This window comes from Pongo pygmaeus, chromosome 8, assembly GCF_028885625.2.
Source record: "Pongo pygmaeus isolate AG05252 chromosome 8, NHGRI_mPonPyg2-v2.0_pri, whole genome shotgun sequence".
NCBI classification, from domain to species: Eukaryota; Metazoa; Chordata; class Mammalia; order Primates; family Hominidae; genus Pongo; species Pongo pygmaeus.
In genome coordinates this window covers 101,878,785-101,899,510 of record NC_072381.2, presented here as the reverse complement: position 1 = coordinate 101,899,510, position 20,726 = coordinate 101,878,785, and the positions used below count along the sequence as shown (strand labels likewise).

General features: G+C 36.6%; 1 protein-coding gene and 1 pseudogene across 1 annotated transcript in view; one reads left to right on the top strand and one right to left on the bottom strand.

Moving 5' to 3' along the window:
- The window catches only part of TM9SF3 (transmembrane 9 superfamily member 3), a 69,012-nt gene that overhangs the window by 7,988 nt on the left and 40,298 nt on the right, over positions 1-20,726 (top strand). Inside the window, exons 2-5 of the mRNA XM_054503073.2 lie at positions 2,185-2,380; positions 13,625-13,747; positions 16,923-17,083; positions 19,346-19,423. Of these exons, the coding sequence (XP_054359048.1) occupies positions 2,185-2,380; positions 13,625-13,747; positions 16,923-17,083; positions 19,346-19,423 (558 nt within the window). The remainder of the gene's footprint in view (positions 1-2,184; positions 2,381-13,624; positions 13,748-16,922; positions 17,084-19,345; positions 19,424-20,726) is intronic.
- On the bottom strand, positions 18,163-18,897 carry LOC129044890 (nucleophosmin-like; annotated as a pseudogene).

Genomic DNA, 20,726 nt, shown 5'->3' with positions numbered 1-20,726 from the left:
TCAAGTGATTCTCCTGCCTCAGCCTCCCAAGTAGCTGGGATTACTGGCGTGTGCCACTACACCCTGCTGATATTTGTATTTTAAGTAGAGACAGGGTTTCACCATGTTGGCCAGGCTGATTTCAAACTCCTACCCTTAAGTGATCTGCCTGCCTTGGCGTCCCAAGGTCCTGGGATTACAGGTGTGAGTCACCGTACCCGGCTATGAACAAGTTTTAATTCTAATACCAACTCTCATTAGTTGGTAGTGGTTGGTTTAGAGCACTGTTTTGAGAACTCTGAGGCAATATCTATGTTCAGCAGAAAGGAGTAACTTGGTTGATTAGTATTGTGTGGCCATGAGCATTGGATGGAAGAGTGGGGGCATACATAAATTTGTCAGTCTCCCCAAATAAAAAGAATAGTAATGAATGCAGATATACAGATACATTAACATTTAGACCTTTGATTCATTACTTCCTATGTGAAGATTATCTACAGTTGTTTTTCTGAACTCCCTTGAAACAGCTTATGATTTTCCAAATTGTTATTCGTCCTGACCTTCTCTGCCAAAGTGAATTTAATCATTCCTTTATTGTTGCTACAATAGCCCTTTATTACCTTAATTATAATACTTACTTTTTCTTTGTTAATCATTTACTTGTCTGATTCCACTGTGGATTATGAACTTCTTAAGGAAACGACAGTATTTTACTTACTTTTATATTCTTAATACCTAATGCGATACTTGGTACCTGTCACATGTGTTCAAAAGGTGAGATCATTTGTTATTTCCTTAATGACCTGGCTGTTGTCTTACATGAACAGTGAGGCATTTATGTTTGAAAATGAGATGACTAGGTCTAAGTCTTAGGGTGATAATCGTGTGAATCAAAAGAAAAAGGCAGATGTTTTTGGTAAGAACATACAAGTTAATGTTTTTGGGTTCCCTAGAGTGCAGAGAGATTTGGGGTTTGAGTCTCCATGTCTGAGAGAATGGTGGTACCATTAGAAAAATGAAGCTGGGGGAATTGGATTTGGGTAGGTGAGTTTGGTTTTGGAGATGTTAGGTTTTGATTGAAAATGTTTATTTATTAACTAGTTTTAGATGGAGGACTGGAGATAAGGATTTCATAGTGGGCCAGTTGGATAACTTCTTCTATTATGTGCTCCATAGCAACCTACCTTATTATTATTGCTTGTTTAATGCCCATCTTTCCCCCAGTAGGGCAGGGAACACATCTTGTTCAAAGCTGTATCCTCAGTTATAAACACAGTTGTTTCACATGCTAAGCACTTAGTAAGTAATAGTTCAGTGAATTAATGTCTGCACTATTAGTTGATTTAAATGCATCCAATGTTGTCTTTAATTTATATTACTACTTAGAATTATTAGTTTTAAAATTACCATGGTAATCAGTTTCCATAGAATCATTGGAACTTTAAACTTGTCGAGATCTTAGAAATCTTTGACAGGCCTCCCACTTGTACCTTGGAACTACTCAAAGTCGTTATTGACCACACTTCAGATTTAGCCATGTATAATATTCACTGATATGTAGTTCCGTAATTACTTATTCAAAGAAATATGCATATAGTGCATGTCTTTCAGGCTGCTAACAAGATAGAATGTTGGCTTGAATGGACTTGTGGAGGTTCTATAGCAGTCTTCTTCCTTGTGTTTGGTCATTTCTGTCCTCTGTAGTACTTTGACCAGTGGCTGTGTGAAAGTCTCACAAGGAGATGAAATTTTATTTATGCTTGCTGGCAACATTAGTTTTTTTTTTTTTTTTAATTGATTAACATGAGGTTCTGGATAAACTTGATTTTGTTTCGTCCTTCCTTGTCTATATTAGCATGGTGAATCATGCTGGTTGCAGGTTTGCCATTATTTGATAGTATAAATGTAAATAATAGACATACTCTTATGAGCTATTGGGCTTAAACACTGTCTTCTATAAAACAAAGTTTGGGAAAGGTGTATCTGCCTGAGACTACAATCAGAGGATATAATTTTAAAATTCACAAAGTTTCATTTTTAAGATGTGGACATTCATCATCGGATTAAGCTTCCAGTATTTTATTTTATAGCTTCCTGAACAGAGATGATGCACTTTTGTTTAGAACACATAACAAATATTCCCTTAATTTGAATTAGTTTTTTTTTTTTTTTTTTTTTAATTCTTGTTTGCTTTTCTTGTTTCAGTATCAAGATAAAGAGGAAGTTGTCTTATGGATGAATACTGTTGGGCCCTACCATAATCGTCAAGAAACATATAAGTACTTTTCACTTCCATTCTGTGTGGGGTCAAAAAAAAGTATCAGTCATTACCATGAAACTCTGGGAGAAGCACTTCAAGGGGTTGAATTGGAATTTAGTGGTCTGGATATTAAATTTAAAGGTAAGTAAACCTTAATAGTCCTTACAGTGCAATTCGGATTGTAGACAAGGGTTTCATATTTTGGCACTATTGACTCTGGTGTTGGATAATTCTTTGTTGTATGGAGCTGTTATGTACATGTTAGGATGTCTAGCAGAGTCCCTGGCCTGTACCCCCAGATGCCAGTAGCACCTTCCGGTTGTGAAAACCAAAAAAGTCACCAGACATTGCTAATTGCCGCCAGTTGAGAACCACTACTTTAGACTCTAAAGTGTGTTTTAGTCTGTAAATGAGGTATATTGCATTTAGGAAAGTATATTAGTAATTAACAAAGATTTCCTTTGAATATTTATAAGATAATAAAATAGATAATTGTTAATAAAATTGTATTTCCTTCACATACTTCCTTCTGAAAAGTGTTCTCTAGTAAACCCCCTATTGATTAGACACATGTGGCCCGGGAAGACCTCCATAGATATTTAACAAAGTAATTTCTGGAGGTCTGAGGCTGTAATGGGATGCGTGGATACTTAAAATTCTTGTGTGAAGCCTCAAATTCAAACTTGTACCACAGGCTTAGCATGTATTATTTATCAGTGTTGTATTAATTTATCCTGTTAATACCTATAGGATATTTAAATTTTAAGTCAAAGACTTGTTAAATTTGGGGAAAATACTTCATCTTATCTAGTTATTATGCAGGTATCCATTTATCAGGTCCTTTGAGTGTGTTTATACTTTCATTTTTCCCTGTGAAGTTTGTCAGAGAGTGTATTTCCTGCACAGGCATTTTTAGCATGGTGAACGGAAGCTTGAGTAATTGAATTTTTGCAGGATCTTTGATTAGGTGTCTTGGTTTTTGAATACATCATGGATCCTGTAAACAGGAGCTTTGGATTTTAATCCTCCTCTTTTTTTTTTTTTTTTTTGGTACTGTATTCATTTTAGTAAAATTGTTTACTGCAGTTTTGACTTCATTGTCTCCATGTGTAATATGAATAGTAACTGACTTCTGGTATTTTTAGTACTAAAGATGTTATTATTTTAGTACTTTGGGGAGAAGAATGTCAATGAGATTTCAAAGATAATGTTACTTTAATTTCGAGTTGTTAAATTTTATTCTTGTTTTAAAAATTGCTCAGTTATTGTTGAAAATAGGTATACTGTATCTATTTACATTCTCCCCCCTCCCCATCCCCCCGTTTATAGTCTTTGGGGCTTAATTATAAAATTAAGTTGTAAATTTAAACCACAGTGGCGTGGCCTGTAATTTTATGAATCACTGTAAACATACCTTTGAGGCTTGTGTTTTAATTTAATTAGGTAATTTAAGTATTTAGTCACAAATAACAAGAAAACTTAAACTAGAAAATGTGATCTTTGAGATTTGGTACTATATGTAATCATCTACTTTCTCTTTTTCCATATTTGGTGTATATTTCTAGTTTATTAAAGGGGAACCAACGAGAGAATAGGCAGAACTCCTGAATCCTACTTTGCTACTGTGTACAGATTTCATTAGTTTTTGAGATCCTCATCTATATTTACTAAAGAAGAGTACTTAATTCAGCAATCTTTTTTTTTTTTTTTTTTTAATACTTTAAGATATGGGGTACTTGTGCAGAACGTGCAGTTTTGATACATAGGAATACACGTGCCATGGTGGTTTGCTGCACCCATCAACCCGTCACCTACGTTAGGTATTTCTCCTAATGCTATCCCTCCCCTAGTCCCCCACCCTCTGACAGGGCCCGGTGTGTGATGTTCCCTTCCCTGTGTCCATGTGTTCTCATTGTTCAATTCCCACTTACGAGTGAGAACATGAGGTGTTTGGTTTTCTGTTCTTGTGTTAGTTTGCTGAGAATGATGGTTTCCAGCTTCATCCATGTCCCTGCAAAGGATGTTAACTCATCCTTTTCTATGGCTGCATAGTATTCCATGGTATATATGTGCCACATTTTCTTTATCCATTCTATCATTGATGGACATTTGGGTTGGTTCCAAGTCTTTGCTGTTGTGAATAGTGCAGCAGTAAACATACGTGTGCATGTATCTTTATAGTAGAATGATTTATAATTTTTTGGTTGTATGCCCAGTAATGGGATTGCTGGGTCAAATGGTATTTCTAGTTCTAGATCCTTGAGGAGTTGCCACACTGTCTTCCACAATGGTTGAACTAATTTACACTCCCACCAACAGTGTAAAAGCGTTCCTGTTTCTCCCATCCTCTCCAGCATCTGTTGTTTCCTGATTTTTTAATGATCGCCATTCTAACTGGTATAAGGTAGTAGCTCATTGTAGTTTTGAATCGCATTTCTCTAGTGACCGGTGATGATGAGCTTTTTTTTGTATGTTCATTGGCTGCATAAATGTCTTCTTTTGAGAAGCGTCTGTTCATATTCTTCGCCCACTTTTTGATGGGGTTGTTTGTTTTTTTTCTTGTAAATTTGTTTAAGTTCTTTGTAGATTCTGGATATTAGCCCTTTGTCAGATGGATAGATTGCAAAAATTTTCTCCCATTCTGTAGGTTGCCTGTTCGCTTTGATGATAGTTTCTTTTGCTATGCAGAAGCTCTTTAGTTTAATTAGATCCCTTTTGTCTATTTTGGCTTTTATTGCCATTGCTTTTGGTGCTTTAGACATGAAGTCTGCCCATGCCTATGTCCTTAATGGTATTGCCTAGGTTTTCTTCTAGGATTTTTATGGTTTTAGGTCTTACATTTAAGTCTTTAATCCATCTCGAGTTAATTTTTGCTTAAGGTGTAAGGAAGGGGTCCAGTTTCAGTTTTCTGCATATGGCTAGCCAGTTTTCCCAACACCCCCTATTAAATAGGGAATCCTTTCCTCATTGCTTGTTTTTGTCAGGTTTCTCAAAGATCAGATGGTTGTAGATGTGTGGTATTATTTCTGAGGGTTCTGTTCTGTTCCATTGGTCTATGTATCTGTTTTGGTACCAGTGCCTTATTCGGCAATCTTAAACCCCCTTTTATTAGTTCCTGGAGGCTGAGATGGAGAGATTATTTAAATAGAGGAATATGGTTTTCATGGGTAAAGAAGTGGGATTTATTTTCTTTTCAGACTAAGCTAAGCACTTTTAGATTAAAAAAAGAAAAGCTGGCCAAGTGTTATTCTCTGAGAGTTGGTGATTCCTAAGGGTCTTACCAAGTTTCCACCTCCAGCATGGATATGCTGCTAAAGAAGCTGCTAAATTAAGTGGTCCAGATGAAGTAGTAGATACTGATTAGATTTATCTTCTCCCTCTACTGTAGCTCTTTGCTTGCTGTGTTCAAAGATAAAGTCGATCATGCTTTGAAAAGTGTTGTAGATTGTCACTTAGCCAAACATTTAAAAAATAGGATGCACCTTTGAAATTGTGTCATCCAATTCCCTCTCCCAGAAGCCCAGAGATAAAGTGATTTATCCATGGTGTATCATAGCATACTAATAATAGAAACTGGAACATTATGTCTCCTGTGAACTATAGGAATATTTACCATGTATTCTTAATCTTTCATCTCTTGAATATTTGACTTTTAAAGATTCTTCTGAAGGCATATTCAAATAAAACAAAATTTTGGAAATGTGAAACCAGAGAAAACTATATGTACACATACATACGTGTTTACATATACATACACACACATCTTTTTTTAACCTATTAGATTGTGTCAGGCTCCATGGATTGGTATCGTTTTGTGAAATGAAGATTACTAAAGAGACTATTTAAAGGAACTAATGATAGTCTAACTCTAATACAGGATGCCTCTCACTTAAGATTTTATACACAACTTTTTCTTGCTAATAATCTTATATTCTAGCACTAGACAAAAATGCTAAATTGAGACCATTTTAAGAAAATGCATTAAATGTAGAAGGGCTGACTTAGGTTAGGCATCCTTGAACCTGGTTTGAATTCAGTACCCTCCAGTTTTAGAGGGTACCTCTTCGAACCTTGCCATCATAGTTTGAATTCAGTACCCTCCAGTTTTAGAGGGTACCTCTTCGAACCTTGCCATCATAGTGTGGAAAGAAGATGTGCTTTAGGGTCAGAGAGACTTGATGCATCCAGCTCTGCCTCTGCTTACCTGTGTGGTCATGGGCAAATTATTCAACCTCTTTGATCTCGTATTGCTTATCTGTCGAGTGTGGGAAATAATATGTATTTGATAGAAGTGTCAGGTTTAAATGAGAATGCATGTAGAGCATTTATCAAAGTTCCTGGTATATAGTTTATATTCGAAAAGTGGTAATTAGGAATACTAATAGCACATAGCATGGGTCTGTAGCTCCAACTTGATTTTGTATTTGCGATTATGAAATGTTAGTTTATTGATTATAGACTTTGCTTTATCCCCACACTGCTGTACTAGCCTATTATAGTAGCACTCTTGTTCACCATTGCACCCTTAGCTGTTAAGACATAGTATGCTTTTAATAAATTGTCTAGCACCCAGACAGTTTGTGCCTACTTGTTGTTACAATAATTGGTTCATTATGAACATTAGATGATCTGGAATAGTAATTCTTAACTAGAAGAGATCACCACCCACCCGTCCTGCCCCTTCCCCCATTTGAGAATTTTCTGCAGTATAATGAAGTGTGTTAATTGTGGAAAAATCAGTGACTTCTACAGGACTCCTTCTTTCTGTTTATTTTATTGATCTTCCCTTGAATTTTTTTCTTCCTTGAATTTCCCAACTTAACAGAGGGCTGAAATTATTTTACAAGTATTTTTTTCTTTAGAGTTAATTGTTAAGTTGAGAGTACTGCAGATAGGAAGAGATGCCAAGGGCTGTTTAGAGCCTTATATATTTTTAGTTCAGTGATTCTCAATCTTGGCTGTTCTTATCTTCACTATGCAGTATTTCCCTCCATATATCTGCCTGGGGAATATAGGCCTGATTGCCAAAGGGTGAGGAAAAGGGAGTGGGGGGATGGCAGATTTACTTATTCAGCAGGAAGATGTTTACTTCAGGTAATCCCCCATGCTGTTTTCAGTCCCTAGCTTCTGCTATTCCTGCTGTCCCTGATTCTGGAGCCCCTCTGGTTTAAGTTCTCTAGAGGAAGGTGCCACTGGTCTACTACAGGGATAAGTTGAGGGTACAGTATGTGTCTAGCTGTATGAAGGGTAGAGGAGGGGACCTGGCCATCCAACCCGTTTATGTACATACTTAATATTTTAATACAGTTCCCTTTGTGTTCAGTCCTACATCGGTCCCCCTAGCTTTTGAGGTCTGTAGTGCCTCCAAGTCCTGAGTGTCTCTTGGGTTCTGTGACACCAGTTCCCTCCCTTACAGGCATCACTCTCCTGTTATGTTTTTCCTGCTTTATTAGTAGTTTGTCATCTTACAACTGTTTTCCATTTCCTAAAAATTTGTTAAAATCTTTTTCCCACGGCCGGGCACGGTGGCTCATGGCCTGTAATCCCAGCACTTTGGGAGGCCGAGGCGGGTGGATCACTTGAGGTCAGGAGTTCGAGACCAGCTTGGCCAACGTGGTGAAACCCTGTCTCTACCAAAAAAATACAAAAATTAGCCGGGGACCTGTAATAATCCCAGCTACTCGGGAAGCCGAGGCAGGAGAATTGCTTGAATCCAGGAGGCAGAGGTTGCAGTGAGCCAAGATTGTGCCACTGCACTCCAGCCTGCGCAACAAGAGCAAAACTCCACTTCAAAAAAATATATATATATTTATATATATTTATATATTTATATATTTATACAGATTTATATATTTATATATTTTTATATATTTTTATATATTTATATATATTTATATATTTATATATATTTATATATTTATATATATTTATATTTTTATATATTTATATATATTTATAATTATATGTATTTATAAATATATATTTATATATAAATATATTTGTATATAAATATATATTTATATAAAAATATATTTATATATAAATATATATTTATAAATGTATATGTTTATATATATATATTTGTATATATATATATATTTTTTCCCACTGTCGTCTCTTCTCTTTGTCTTTGTGGACTTAGCATACTTTTTATTCCTTCACTGACGTTTTGATGGGTTTTAGGAGAGAGAAGAAATATACTTGTGGTTAAATCTGCCTTGTTTGTAAGTGGAAGTCTGGGAACTTGGTATGATATTTTGTCCTGTTGGTTTCAACCGAAGTGTTTTAGCCAGACCAAATAATTTGAATCTGAAATTTGTCAATTCTTATTACCGATTTCTTATACTTTGTACTAACTGCAGATTTGATAAATATGGGCATCTCTGTTTTTTGTTTTTTAAAGGAATGTATATGCATATATATTTTTCTGATTTTAACAGTGATACAAGTTCAAATACACAATTTAGTAACTACAAGAAAATATAAACCTGGATATAATTACCATTGACATTTTGTTGTATTTTCTTCAGTCCTTCTGTGTTTGTGTTTATCCACATTGTTTTACATATGTAAAAGTTGAGTTCATTCTATATATGTTTTTTAAAGTTTATTTAACAAATCCTTATATAGTGCATATTATGTGCCAGACACTGTTTCAAGCACATTCTAACACATTTAGTAAGTTATATGTAGTTTTTGTTCTGCTTTTGTTCTCTTGACATTTTATGCGCTTGTCCCCATACTGTTAATTACTCATTTAAATGTGCCTACATAGTCTTGTGTAACTTGGATACTGTGGTTTTTTTCCCCCATTTTCTTTCTTTTTTTTGAGACGGAGTCTCGCTCTGTGCAGTGCAGTGGTGTGATCTTGGCTCACTGCAACCTCAAGCGATTCTCCTGCCTCAGCCTCCCAAGTAGCTGGGATTACAGGCACGTGCCACCACGCCCAGCTGATTTTTGTATTTTTAGTAGAGACGGGGTTTCACCATGTTGGTCAGGATGGTCTCAATCTCCTGACCTCGTGATTTGCCTGCCTCAGCCTCCCAAAGTGCTGGGATTACAGGTGTGAGCCATTGCACCCGGCCTTTTCTCCCATTTTCTAGTTGTTTGATATTTTGATCCTTCCTTCCATCCTTCTTTGGTTTTCTTTTTCTGCTATTGCACATAAGTATTTCAGTACGTCTCTGAATCTGTTATTAGGATGAATTCTTGGAAGTAGAATTAGTGAATCAAAGGGTATAAACATATTTAAGGCAGTTGTTGACACATGTTGCCAAACTGTCATTTAGAAAAAATTACACTGTTTATACTGCTAGTCAGGTTGGTCAGTTAATCAATACTCTTTATATAGTTATTTAATTAACCGTGAATATATCAGTTTTTCCAGTTCTTGTTTTCCTCTAGTTAATTCAGCAGTTATTGAGTATCTTACTGCATTCCAGCACTATAGTATGCTCTGGGTATGCATAGTTCAACCAAGAGCTCTGGTTTCTGGGGTCTTCAGGCCCTCTGAAATTCTACCTTAATTGTATGTGAATGTGCATTTTCAGGGGGTGGGCAAGGGAAAGATCACTTTCATTGGATTCTCAAAGGGGTGTGAGGCCCAAGGAAACTTAAGAACACTTTCTGTGAATATATTGGCACTTTCAATCCTTTTTTCTTTTTTTGGAGACAGGGTCTTACTGTCGCCCAGGCTGGAGTGCAGTGGTCCCATCACAGCTTACTGCAGCCTCAACCTCCCCGGGCTCAACCTCCTGAGTAGCTGAAACTATAGGCACACACCACCATGCCTGGCTAATTTTTCTGGTTTTTGTAAAGATGAGGTTTTGCCATGTTGCTCAGACTGGTCTCGAACTCCTGGGCTCAAGGGATCAGTCTGCCTTGGGCCTCCTAAAGTGCTGAGATTCCAGGTGTGAGCCAACACGCTTGGCCTGATGCTTTTAATTCTTAACTCTGGGAAGGAGATAGCATAGATGCTGTCTCTATTAAGGGAACTGAGAGGTTCATGGAAGTTAAATAACTTGCTTTTTATTCACATAGCTACTAGATACTAGAGCTCAGAATAAACCTCACCTTTCTGCCCATTTCTCTATAAATTTTTATATATTGATTTCTTTGAAGAGAGACTTTGCCAAGTGCTGCTGAATTAGAGGTAGACTGTTTCTCATTTTCCAAATGTAATGTTATCAAAAGAGAAAGTAAACAAAGTATGGCATACTGTGTTCTTAGAGAACTCATGAATAATTACTACTTTCTTTTCTCAGTGCTTTCACTGCCTATTCAACTGTTAGCCTGGAGTTTTATTGGGGATTGATGGTAGATTATTAGTGCGTAGTGTTCAGAATCTACCTAACCTTGCTTTCTGTTTGAAAAATAAGGTTAACATTTGCCACTTTACTACTTTGTTTTTTTCCCTGGTAAGAACTATTTACATTAGTAAAATCTTAATTGCATCTTTTTCAGAATTCATGGATGTGTGTTTCACCTTCGAAAGATATAGCCTATTATAATTTTAAAGCACTGATTTATGCTGGTAGATTTTTCAGATTGTTTTCCAGATCTATAGAGTGCTGAATAATGATTTGGCATATTCATACACATTGCATTAGTTATCTTCAAATTGGCTCCCTCCTGAGGGAAATGCTGTTTCAGTTGGGCAGCCGGAGACTCTTCAGTTATTTGTGATGTTTGTATTTGTCTACCTGCCTGGAAGAGGAATTTCATTAAGATATGACCAACCAACACCCTTTTTATATAGCCTGTCATAGTAATAGATTTTCCCTTTTAACACGCTTCGTTTCTAGACTTTACATGAGTTAAAGATACTCTTCAAGACCTCTTTGTCAATCCTTCTGAGAGACTCTGTTCAAAAATTTCATTTGTTTATAAATTGGCATTTTCTCCTTCTGTACAAACATAGACACTATTCATACACAGATGCGTGTATAGGTACATACCCTAATATGTGTAGTGATTTCCGTTGCCAAATAAATGGAAAATTATGTTCTTAAAATTTTTTGTTTATTAGTGCCTAGTCTGTGCAGGGTACTAGAGCAGGCATGGCTGGAGATAAAAAGGATATAATCAGTTATGGACAAAGCACTCAAGACCTAATGGTGTTTTTGAGGAGCAAGGTACTGGTATGAGGTAGAAAATGGTACAGGCCTACGTGCCATAAGGGAGGTATGGGAGTGGGTATGAGAAGTGTGGGGAGTGGGGAGTCAGGGATTCCTTTGTGGAGGAAAGGACTGGGGGATGGGGAGGATTTTAGACTGGACATTTTAGGTAGAGTTAACAGCATGAGGAAAAAAGTTTAGAGGCCAAGAGAGCACAGGGTGTGTGGGAATTGAGTTTGGCTTGAGCGTAGAGGCAGATACATCAATTGGGAAACAAAGAGTTGGACTAAAATCCAGACTCTGAGGAATCTTTTAAAAGCTTTATACAGATTGGCCGGGTGCGGTGGCTCACGCCTGTAATCCCAGCACTTTGGGAGGCTGAGGCGGGCAGTTCACCTGAGATGAGGAGTTCAAGACCAGCCTGCTAACATGGTGAAACCCCGTTTCTACTAAAAATACAAAAAATTAGTCAGGCCTGGTGGCATATGCCTGTAATCCCAGCTACTCAGGAGGCTGAGGCGGGAGAATTGCTTGAACCCGGCAGGTGGAAGTTGCAGTGAGCCGAGATCACACCATTGCACTCCAGCTTGGGCAACAAGAGCGAAACTTCGTCTCAAAAAAAAAAAAAAAAAGCCATACTGTATATATCTTAGAGCTTCCTACTTAAATCTACCACATTGTTAATGACCATTATCAATGAATATTTGTTTCTAACGGCAAGGAATTCAATGGCTTTGCAGAGGTAGCTGTGAGGTCCCCTACTGCCACTGTGGCCATTTGTTGTCCCTTAAACCTGGACCTTCCTTTGGTTCTGAATATCCCTTCTGTAGCTGCAGTTGCCTGCTGCCTTTGTTCATTATCATACTCCATGGAGATCCCATTTGGGGATCTCTTGCTGCCAGTTTTTCTAGCTCCTGCTGTAGAAACCCTTTGGAGCAATCTCATTTTTTAACCCTCTGTTGCTTCACTGGTCAGCCTCAGAGTTTTTGTTTGTTTGTTTGTTTGTTGTTGCCATCATGAAAATCCTAAATTCCTTGCTGCCTAGGAGGGCTTGGGCAGAAAGAAAATCTATGTGGGAGTTGTTGTTGGAGACAAATTAATTTTCTTCCCATACTTTGAGGGTGAGAGAGTATTTCCCTGACATTCTTCCATGGGACTTCAATGTTTACTGCCATCTTTGGTGTTGTAGTTTTGGGGTACCCACTTTAGGTTGGTCTATAATATGGGAAGCTACTCTCTCTGTTAAGGATTGGGGAGACATACTGCTGGGCATCTTGAGTTATAAATTAGATTGCTATTTCTTTGAGCCACTAAATGATGTAGCTACAATTTATGTTTAAGAACTTTTGATCAATAAAAAGTTTAATAATGTTTCTTTAGAGAAATTGCATTTCATGTTTCAAATAACCAATATTATAGTACAAATATAGTATAGAACTTAAAAACAAACTTGTACTTGCTTTTTTGTTCTTGTTCAGAATGATTTCTTAATTTTTTTCTAATTGCTTAATATACCAAAACAACTTCTTTTGATTGACATGTTTAGTATTTGTAGGTTTTTTGGATTTTCTTTTGTTTTATTAGAAACATAGGTACATTACAAAACATAGGTACATTAGAAACCATCTGAATAGAATTATAGTAGCAGTATTTTTGAAAGCAGTCAGGGGTGGAAAATGACTCATCTTGAGGGGACTTTAAGGCAATTTATAAACAGTGATGCTTGCTGAATAGAGGTTTGCCTTTTAATCTTCCTGCTTATGAATAGTCACTGGGTGTTTTCATAGAATCTGTGGCTTCCAGTAACTTGTCTTTCCAAGAATGTTAAAATCAATGTTTATCTCAGAGAGATCTTATAGCTAGAAATGGTTATCTCTGTTTATGATCATATTCTTGAGCTTTTGTATATATATATTAAATAAAAACTTTGTTATGTGTTTAAACTTTTTTTGTTTTTAAAATGAATTTATTTTAAAGTTACTTTATAAATTTTCTTGCATAATTTTCTTTATATAAGGGATGATTTCACTTAGGTAATGTTTGAAAATAAAGATGATTAAAATTTTTTCATTATAAAGTCTTAAAGATACACAAAAAAAGGGAGGAATAGTACACTGAACCCACACATATTTATCACTCAGATTCAGCTATTGTGAATGGAAGTTTTAACTTTAGGAAATGTTGGCTTTTTTCTTGTTTTTTGTTTTTTTTTTTTAAAGTAACTATTTTGCAAACTAGTGGGCTAATTTGCAATTTTTATTTTGTGCAGATGATGTGATGCCAGCCACTTACTGTGAAATTGATTTAGATAAAGAAAAGAGAGATGCATTTGTATATGCCATAAAAAATCATTACTGGTACCAGATGTACATAGATGATTTACCAATATGGGGTAAGTATTGTATGTTGTATTTAAGATTTGGGAAAATTTGCATAATCAGAATTTATATAATGACTCTGTTAAGGTGATTGTGTACTGGATCATGATGTAAATGTGTTTTCACCGTTTTTTATAGAATGATTTTAATACCAGTTTTATGGTCACCTGTTGCTTGAAGAATTTTTGACATTGCCATGCGTTACATGAAACTTGACTAAAATATAACTTTTTTATAGTATAACTTTTCAGATTCAAGAATGAGAAGGTGCTTAGAACAATCTAAAAATTTCTTCTGCTTCCATTTTTTTAATATCTTAATTTGTTCTTTTAAATACAATTAAAGGGACTAATAGTATTTTGAAGTTTCATTCTGTCTTTTTCTTGTGTTGGTACTGTGGTAGTGTGGTTTCTTGATATGATAGTTTCTTGAATGGCTTATTTTGCTAAAAAATGTTTATGTTTTTGCTCTTATTTATCCATATTAATGGAGAAGAGCTATGGAATAGTTAATGCCAATTTATGAATAATCCAAAATCATTTATGTTGGACTTGATTAAATTATTTATAATGCAAAGCATAGCCAGCTGTCATGGCCAATATGTTTGATCACATTTTTCTCTAATTGTTTCTTTCTTTTGTCTCTGGAAATCTGTTGTTATGTATAATGAATGTTTCTTCTAATGCTTAAAATTGTTAGCAGATTACTGTCATCATGAGCAGTAAACTGTCAAAGTCTGAACATATCAGATCAGCATTTAATATCATACTAAGATGAAATTTAGAAAGTTAATATCAAGAGATAATTATATGCATCATCATTACTGTGTTGCATGTTAATTAGGTATATGGAGTAAGTATATCATATAAATGACTGCAGTTACTATTATGGTAACACAGACATTTCTCTGATCCGCTCTGACAGTGATAGGAAGATGTGCTGAATATTCACTAAAGATTTTTCTGAGCCTGTAGCTCAGGGAAACCCATGGGTTTGGGCCTCCTTCATATTTGAGAGAACAGGTTTCTTCCCTGTTGTTTTTCCTTGCTTACAGGTTTGTGCAGTGATGCCATCATAGCTCATTATAGCCTCAAACTCCTGGGCTTAAGTGATCCTTCTCTCTTGGTCTCCTGAGCAACTGGGACTACAGGTGTACACCACCACGCCTGGCTCTTTTTTTTTTTTTTGGTGTGTTTGTAGAGACAAGGTGTCTTGCTTTATTGCCTCAACTAATCTCAAACTTCTGGCTTCAAACAATCCACTTGCTTCAGCCTCCCAAAGTTCTGGGATTATATAGGGATAAGCCATCATGCTTTAGGTTTTTTCAGTCATAGCTGTGGGGCTCGTTAGCAACAGTGGCAACTGTGCTTTCCTGTGTTAAATTTATTATAGCCCTGGGATTTTAGAATATGCCCTGTTTGGGGAAATACTTTTGGATGTCCTTGAATGTCTGAACCGTGGAGAATCCTTGTCAGAAAAAAAAAAAAAAAAACAACTTTGTATCTGACTTTTCGTGGGGTAAAGGTTTCAGAGTCTTTTAAATGCCTTTTAGAGAGTAGCTTCTTACTTGATATAATTATGTCTTTACCCCTAAAGTCTGGTTTTCAGAGTAGATAGGTAAATAAACCTTAATGAAATTAATTATTGGCTGGGTGCGGTGGCTCACGCCTGTAATCCCAGCACTTTGGGTGGCCAAGGTGGGTGGATCACTTGGGGCCAGGAGTTCGAGACCACCATGGCCAGCATGGCGAAACCCTGTCTCTACTAAAAATACAAAAAATTTAGCTGTGCATGGTGGCGCACACCTATAGTCCCAGCTACTTGGGAGGCTGAGGCACAAGAATTGCTTAAACCCAGCAGGTGGAGGTTGCAGTGAGCCAAGATTGCACCCTTGCACTCTATCCAGCCTGAGCAACAGAGCGAGACTCTGTCTCAAAAAAAAAAAAAAAAAAAAAAATTAGTTATTAGGATTTCATGCTGGTGTGGTGGCTGGCGCCTGTAATACCAGCACTTTGAGAAGCCAAGGCCAGGAGTTTGAGACCAGACTGGGCAACATAACGAGATTCATCTCTACAAAAAAATAAAACATTTACCCAGGCGTGGTGGCACTTGCCTGTAGTCCTGACTACTCTAGAGGCTGAGGTAGGAGGATTGTTTGAGCCCAGAAGTTTGAGACTGCAGTAAGCTATGATTGTGTCACTACACTCCAGCCTGGGTGACAGAGTGAGACCTTGTTTCAATAAAAAATAAAGATAAAAGAAGGATTTCATTATCCCCCTACAATCCCAAGCAAAACAAAACTATACTCCTTGAATTTGTACCAATTAGAATCACTTTGGTTAATAAATAATATCTTATAAATATGATTATATTTTTCCCTAATACTCACTAAAGTGTAGGGGGAGTAACTTATAAAGCTATTGGGAACTGTTTAGGCTTGGGTGGGGAACATTGGACAAATAGCTGGCAGTCTGAGGGCATGAGAGATGTATCCTCAGCTACCACCTATAATATTTCCCTAACATTGTCGATCTTTTTTTTCCAATATCCCAAATTGTGATTGAAGTGATAATTTTAAACTGTATCCTTATTACCATTTATCTTCACCACTCCTTTTATTTTGCTGATTTCCCAGGGACAGATCCAGTAGTTGAGGTATAAAAAGGAGACATGTTAAGTTTTGGTACCCATATATACATGTGTACATCTTACTGGGAATGGATAGATCATAGGTTATTAGAGAAAGTACTAGACTAGGGGTCTGGAAACCTTGATTTTAATTTTGGTTTGACCACTAATAGCTGGGTAACCTTGGCAGATGGTGATGTAAGCACTTCCCTGAAATTTTGAGATGTTAGGGAGTTGTATTAGTCCATTCTAACACCACTATAAAGAAGTACCTAAGACTACGTAATTTAAAAAGAAAAGAAGTTTAATTGGCTCACGGATCTGCAGACTATATTGGAAGCATAGCGGCATCTGCTCGGCTTCTGGGGAGACCTCAGGAAACTTAACAATCATGGTGGAAGGTGAAGGGGGAGCCAAGAGTGGCCAGGGAGGGAGAGAGGGCAGAGGTGAAAAAAAACAAAAACAAAAACAAAAAAAAACAAACTTAATGAGCATTTAGCTTGTAGGATATTTTAAATATTAAGTGGTATTACCTTGTATAAAGTGTTTTTTCTTTCGTAGGTATTGTTGGTGAGGCTGATGAAAATGGAGAAGATTACTATCTTTGGACCTACAAAAAACTTGAAATAGGTTTTAATGGAAATCGAATTGTTGATGTTAATCTAACTAGTGAAGGAAAGGTGAAACTGGTTCCAAATACTAAAATCCAGATGTCATATTCTGTAAGTATTCAAATAGTTTAATGTAGGAAGTAGTGTTTGTGACCCGATGTCAACAATTTGTGGCTTTGAACTTTAGTAAATGAAAATGTAGCTTGAAATGGGATGCAACAGAATATTATTAAAACTATATTTTCTCAGTGTACCTAAGTAAGCCTCCTAAAAGCAAAGAGAGGATTTGCTTCAGGTCTGTAGTATTAGATACCAGTTATGCCTTTGCTGGACCTAAACCATTTGGTACAGCCAAGTTTACTGTTGTAACTGGGTAATTAGACTAACCCAGTCATATTTTTATGACCATAAAAAAAAAACCATATCTTTATGGTTACATTTTTAGATTGCAGTACTTCGTGTTGTTTCCCTTTCCTTTTTAATGTTGCAGATAGAAGTGATGCTGTATTGAAAGTTGCTGGATAGATATAGTTTATTATGGATTTCTCTGTCAGTTGGAATAATATACTCCTGCACAGTGAGAGCTTGTCAGGGCCTTTTAGCAACTGTCAGGCTATTTCTGTTCTCTTAGGCTTAAAAATAGTAGAAATGAGAGAGAAACTCAGTGTAGGTAGCCTCTGCCAGTTATTGCCTCGTAGCTGGAATGAGTCCATTGCTAGTAGTCAATTTTGAAAGTTTTTCAAGCCTTGTGCATATGTACCTGATGCAAATAATCCTTGTATAACTAAACTTAATGAAGAAATTTTATAGTTGTAATAAAAGTAATGCAGTCTAAAAATATCAAGATTTACAGATTCTTTTTTTTATTCATTCAAATATTTATTGAGCAGCTAAGGAGATACAAAGGTGATTCAGAACATGGTCAGAGGAGAGGCGAATGCACAAGTAATAGAAAGCAAAGGGCAAGGTTCACTGAATCACAGCAGTCAGAAGAAAGTGCTTTAGGGAACCAAGAGTGAGATTGTTTCCAGCCTGAAGAGGCATCTGTGGCAAATCAGAAAAGGAGATTGAGATTAAAATAGAAGACTTCAGTCTGGATTGTTGGTGATACTCAGTATGGACTACATTTGTCTCTCCTTTTCCTTTCTCCCGATCTTTGGGCTTAATTTACCAGTAGTGCCCTGGACGGTTCAATGCACTTTTTCTATACTTGCTTGCATTTTTGCTTTAATGTTTTCTACAGAACTAGGTCCTTTTGGTGTTTTAGGAGTTTTTTTTCCCTGTTTTTGAAGGATTTTTATCCTTTTGATCTTAGTGTTGATGGTTTTGAGTCTTTTCCATTCTGATTTGACTTTTGTGCATTTTTGGCTGGATTATCTTGTATAGATTTCTTCACTGGTGGTTTTTCTTCAGTTTCCTCATCAAAATCATCATCATCATCATCATCATCTTCATCAGCAGCAAGTTTTACTTTTTTCTGTGGAACCTTGCTACCACCTCCAGGGACAGATCACTTTCCAGATATCCTTAAGAGTTTCACCTCCTCCTCTTCATCTTCTGATTCTGCATCTTCCTCCACAGCTACTAAATGCTGTCCACTAATATGCGCTGGCCCTGAACCACACTTCAACCATAAAAGCACTGGTGGTGTGATTTCAAAGCCCCCAAGGGAAACCGTTGGCACATTTTCAAACGTGCCCGTGTTATTTAATTGGACCGCGTTCATAATTCATTGCCTCTGCTTCAACAATGTGCAATTCATCCTTTGCACCAGCCCCTAAACTGACCGTTCTTAAAGATAATTGGTGCTCATTTTCATCATTATCCACCTTAAAGTGATAATCTTTGTTGGCCTTTAGTTTACAACTGAAAAGATAGTTCGGGGGCCTCAGGGGGCTCATGTCCATTTCCATCGAATCTTCCATGGGGTGGCAGCATGCACTTAGGTGGGAGAGAAGGCAGACGGAGATAAATGATTTCTGCTCAAGAGAATAGCCGTGCAGGACAGAATCACACCAGGCAGATGTACAGATTCTTATTTTAATTGATTTAGACACTTGTGATATGAGCTTATACTAATTCAGTTCATATCACATTTATCAGGTCATAATATGTAAGTCAACAAAAGTAAACAGTCCTTGAGAATTGAAATCACCCCTCTGAGGAGAGTTGTTAAGTTTTGTCAATAAACAGAAAAGTTGATTAGTTTTATCATAACTGTTTCCACTTCTCATGTTGTAAGTAACTTTCCTCCGTTTCTCTAGTGAATTTTAATTCTAAGTGTGTGTAAATCTATATTTTGCTCAGAGTTTTGTCATCAGATTATTAATTTGTTTACTGGCCTTTATTTTCAAATGAAAAATTTTTTTTTAGGTAAAATGGAAAAAGTCAGATGTGAAATTTGAAGATCGATTTGACAAATATCTTGATCCGTCCTTTTTTCAACATCGGGTAGGTAAATAGTATATTTTAAGACATTGATTATGTGCACCAATTCGTTCAACAAACATTGAGCATCTGTCATTTGCAGGGCACTGTGTTGAGGACTGTGGATTGAAAGATTTAGCTAATGGTGATTTAAAGTATGAGCTTGAAATCATAAGGGTGATGGGGAGTTTTAGAGGAGCAATCAAAAACTTCCTTCTTTGTGCATGTGGTTTAAACCAATTAAGAGATACACAAAGAAGAATATAACATACGGGAAGCCAAAATACCACTAATAAGGTGAATATTAGATGGCTGCGTTGCGCAATGGATAGCGCATTGGCCTTCTAATGAGGTGAATACTGGAGAATGTGGCTTATATCTATCTGTGATCAAGTGGGCTTCTTACTACTGAAACTCAGAATTAGACTTAACATACTCAGAGAGAGTATAGTATAGGCTTCCCTACATGGGCACTTGCCCTTATACAACTTACGGTGTGAGAAAGAACAGAATGTATGCATCAGAAGGAGGTAATGAGAGAACAGATTGAGATCAGGAATTTCTGCTTGTGGAAATCCTTCCATGTAGAAAGAAACATCAAGAATGGGAAGAAATGGCCCCCCACTTCCCCAGCCCCCACCGACAGATACTTGCTGAATTTTAGTTCATAAAGCCGGTGGCATTAGTGTTGGTTTTGTACAGGTAGTTTTGATTCTTTATAGCAAAAGTCACACTTTGTTTTGGTGGTTTCCTCCTCAAGGATGGAGATAAAAAGACAAGGCATAAGGGGATATATCTGTTCTTCTGAATTTCTTCCTGAATTGCCGCTGCTTTCTTTTGATCTAATCTTTTTTTTTTTTTTTTTTTGTATTTTCTGTCTTTTTATTGATATTCTCATTTTTTTCCTACATTGTCTTCCTGATTTCCTTTAGTTCTTCATCTGTGGTTTCCTTTTTTTTTTTTTTTTTTTTTACTTTTTTTTTTTTTTTTTCAATTTAGCACTTTTTATTATACAGTCTTATTTGCTATTTCATGTATGTGCAGCTTCTCTGTTGGGTACTCAGATTTAGGTGAGCTTTGGGTTTTGTTTTTTTTTTTTTTTTTTTTTTAATTTATGAAGTATTTATTGATGATTCTTGGGTGTTTCTCGGAGAGGGGGATATGGGAGTGTCATAGGATAATAGTGGAGAGAAGGTCAGGAGATAAACACATGAACAAAGGTCTCTGGTTTTCCTAGGCAGAGGACCCTGCAGCCTTCTGCAGTGTTTGTGCCCCTGGGTACTGGAGATTAGGGAGTGGTGATGACTCTTAAAGAGCATGCTGCCTT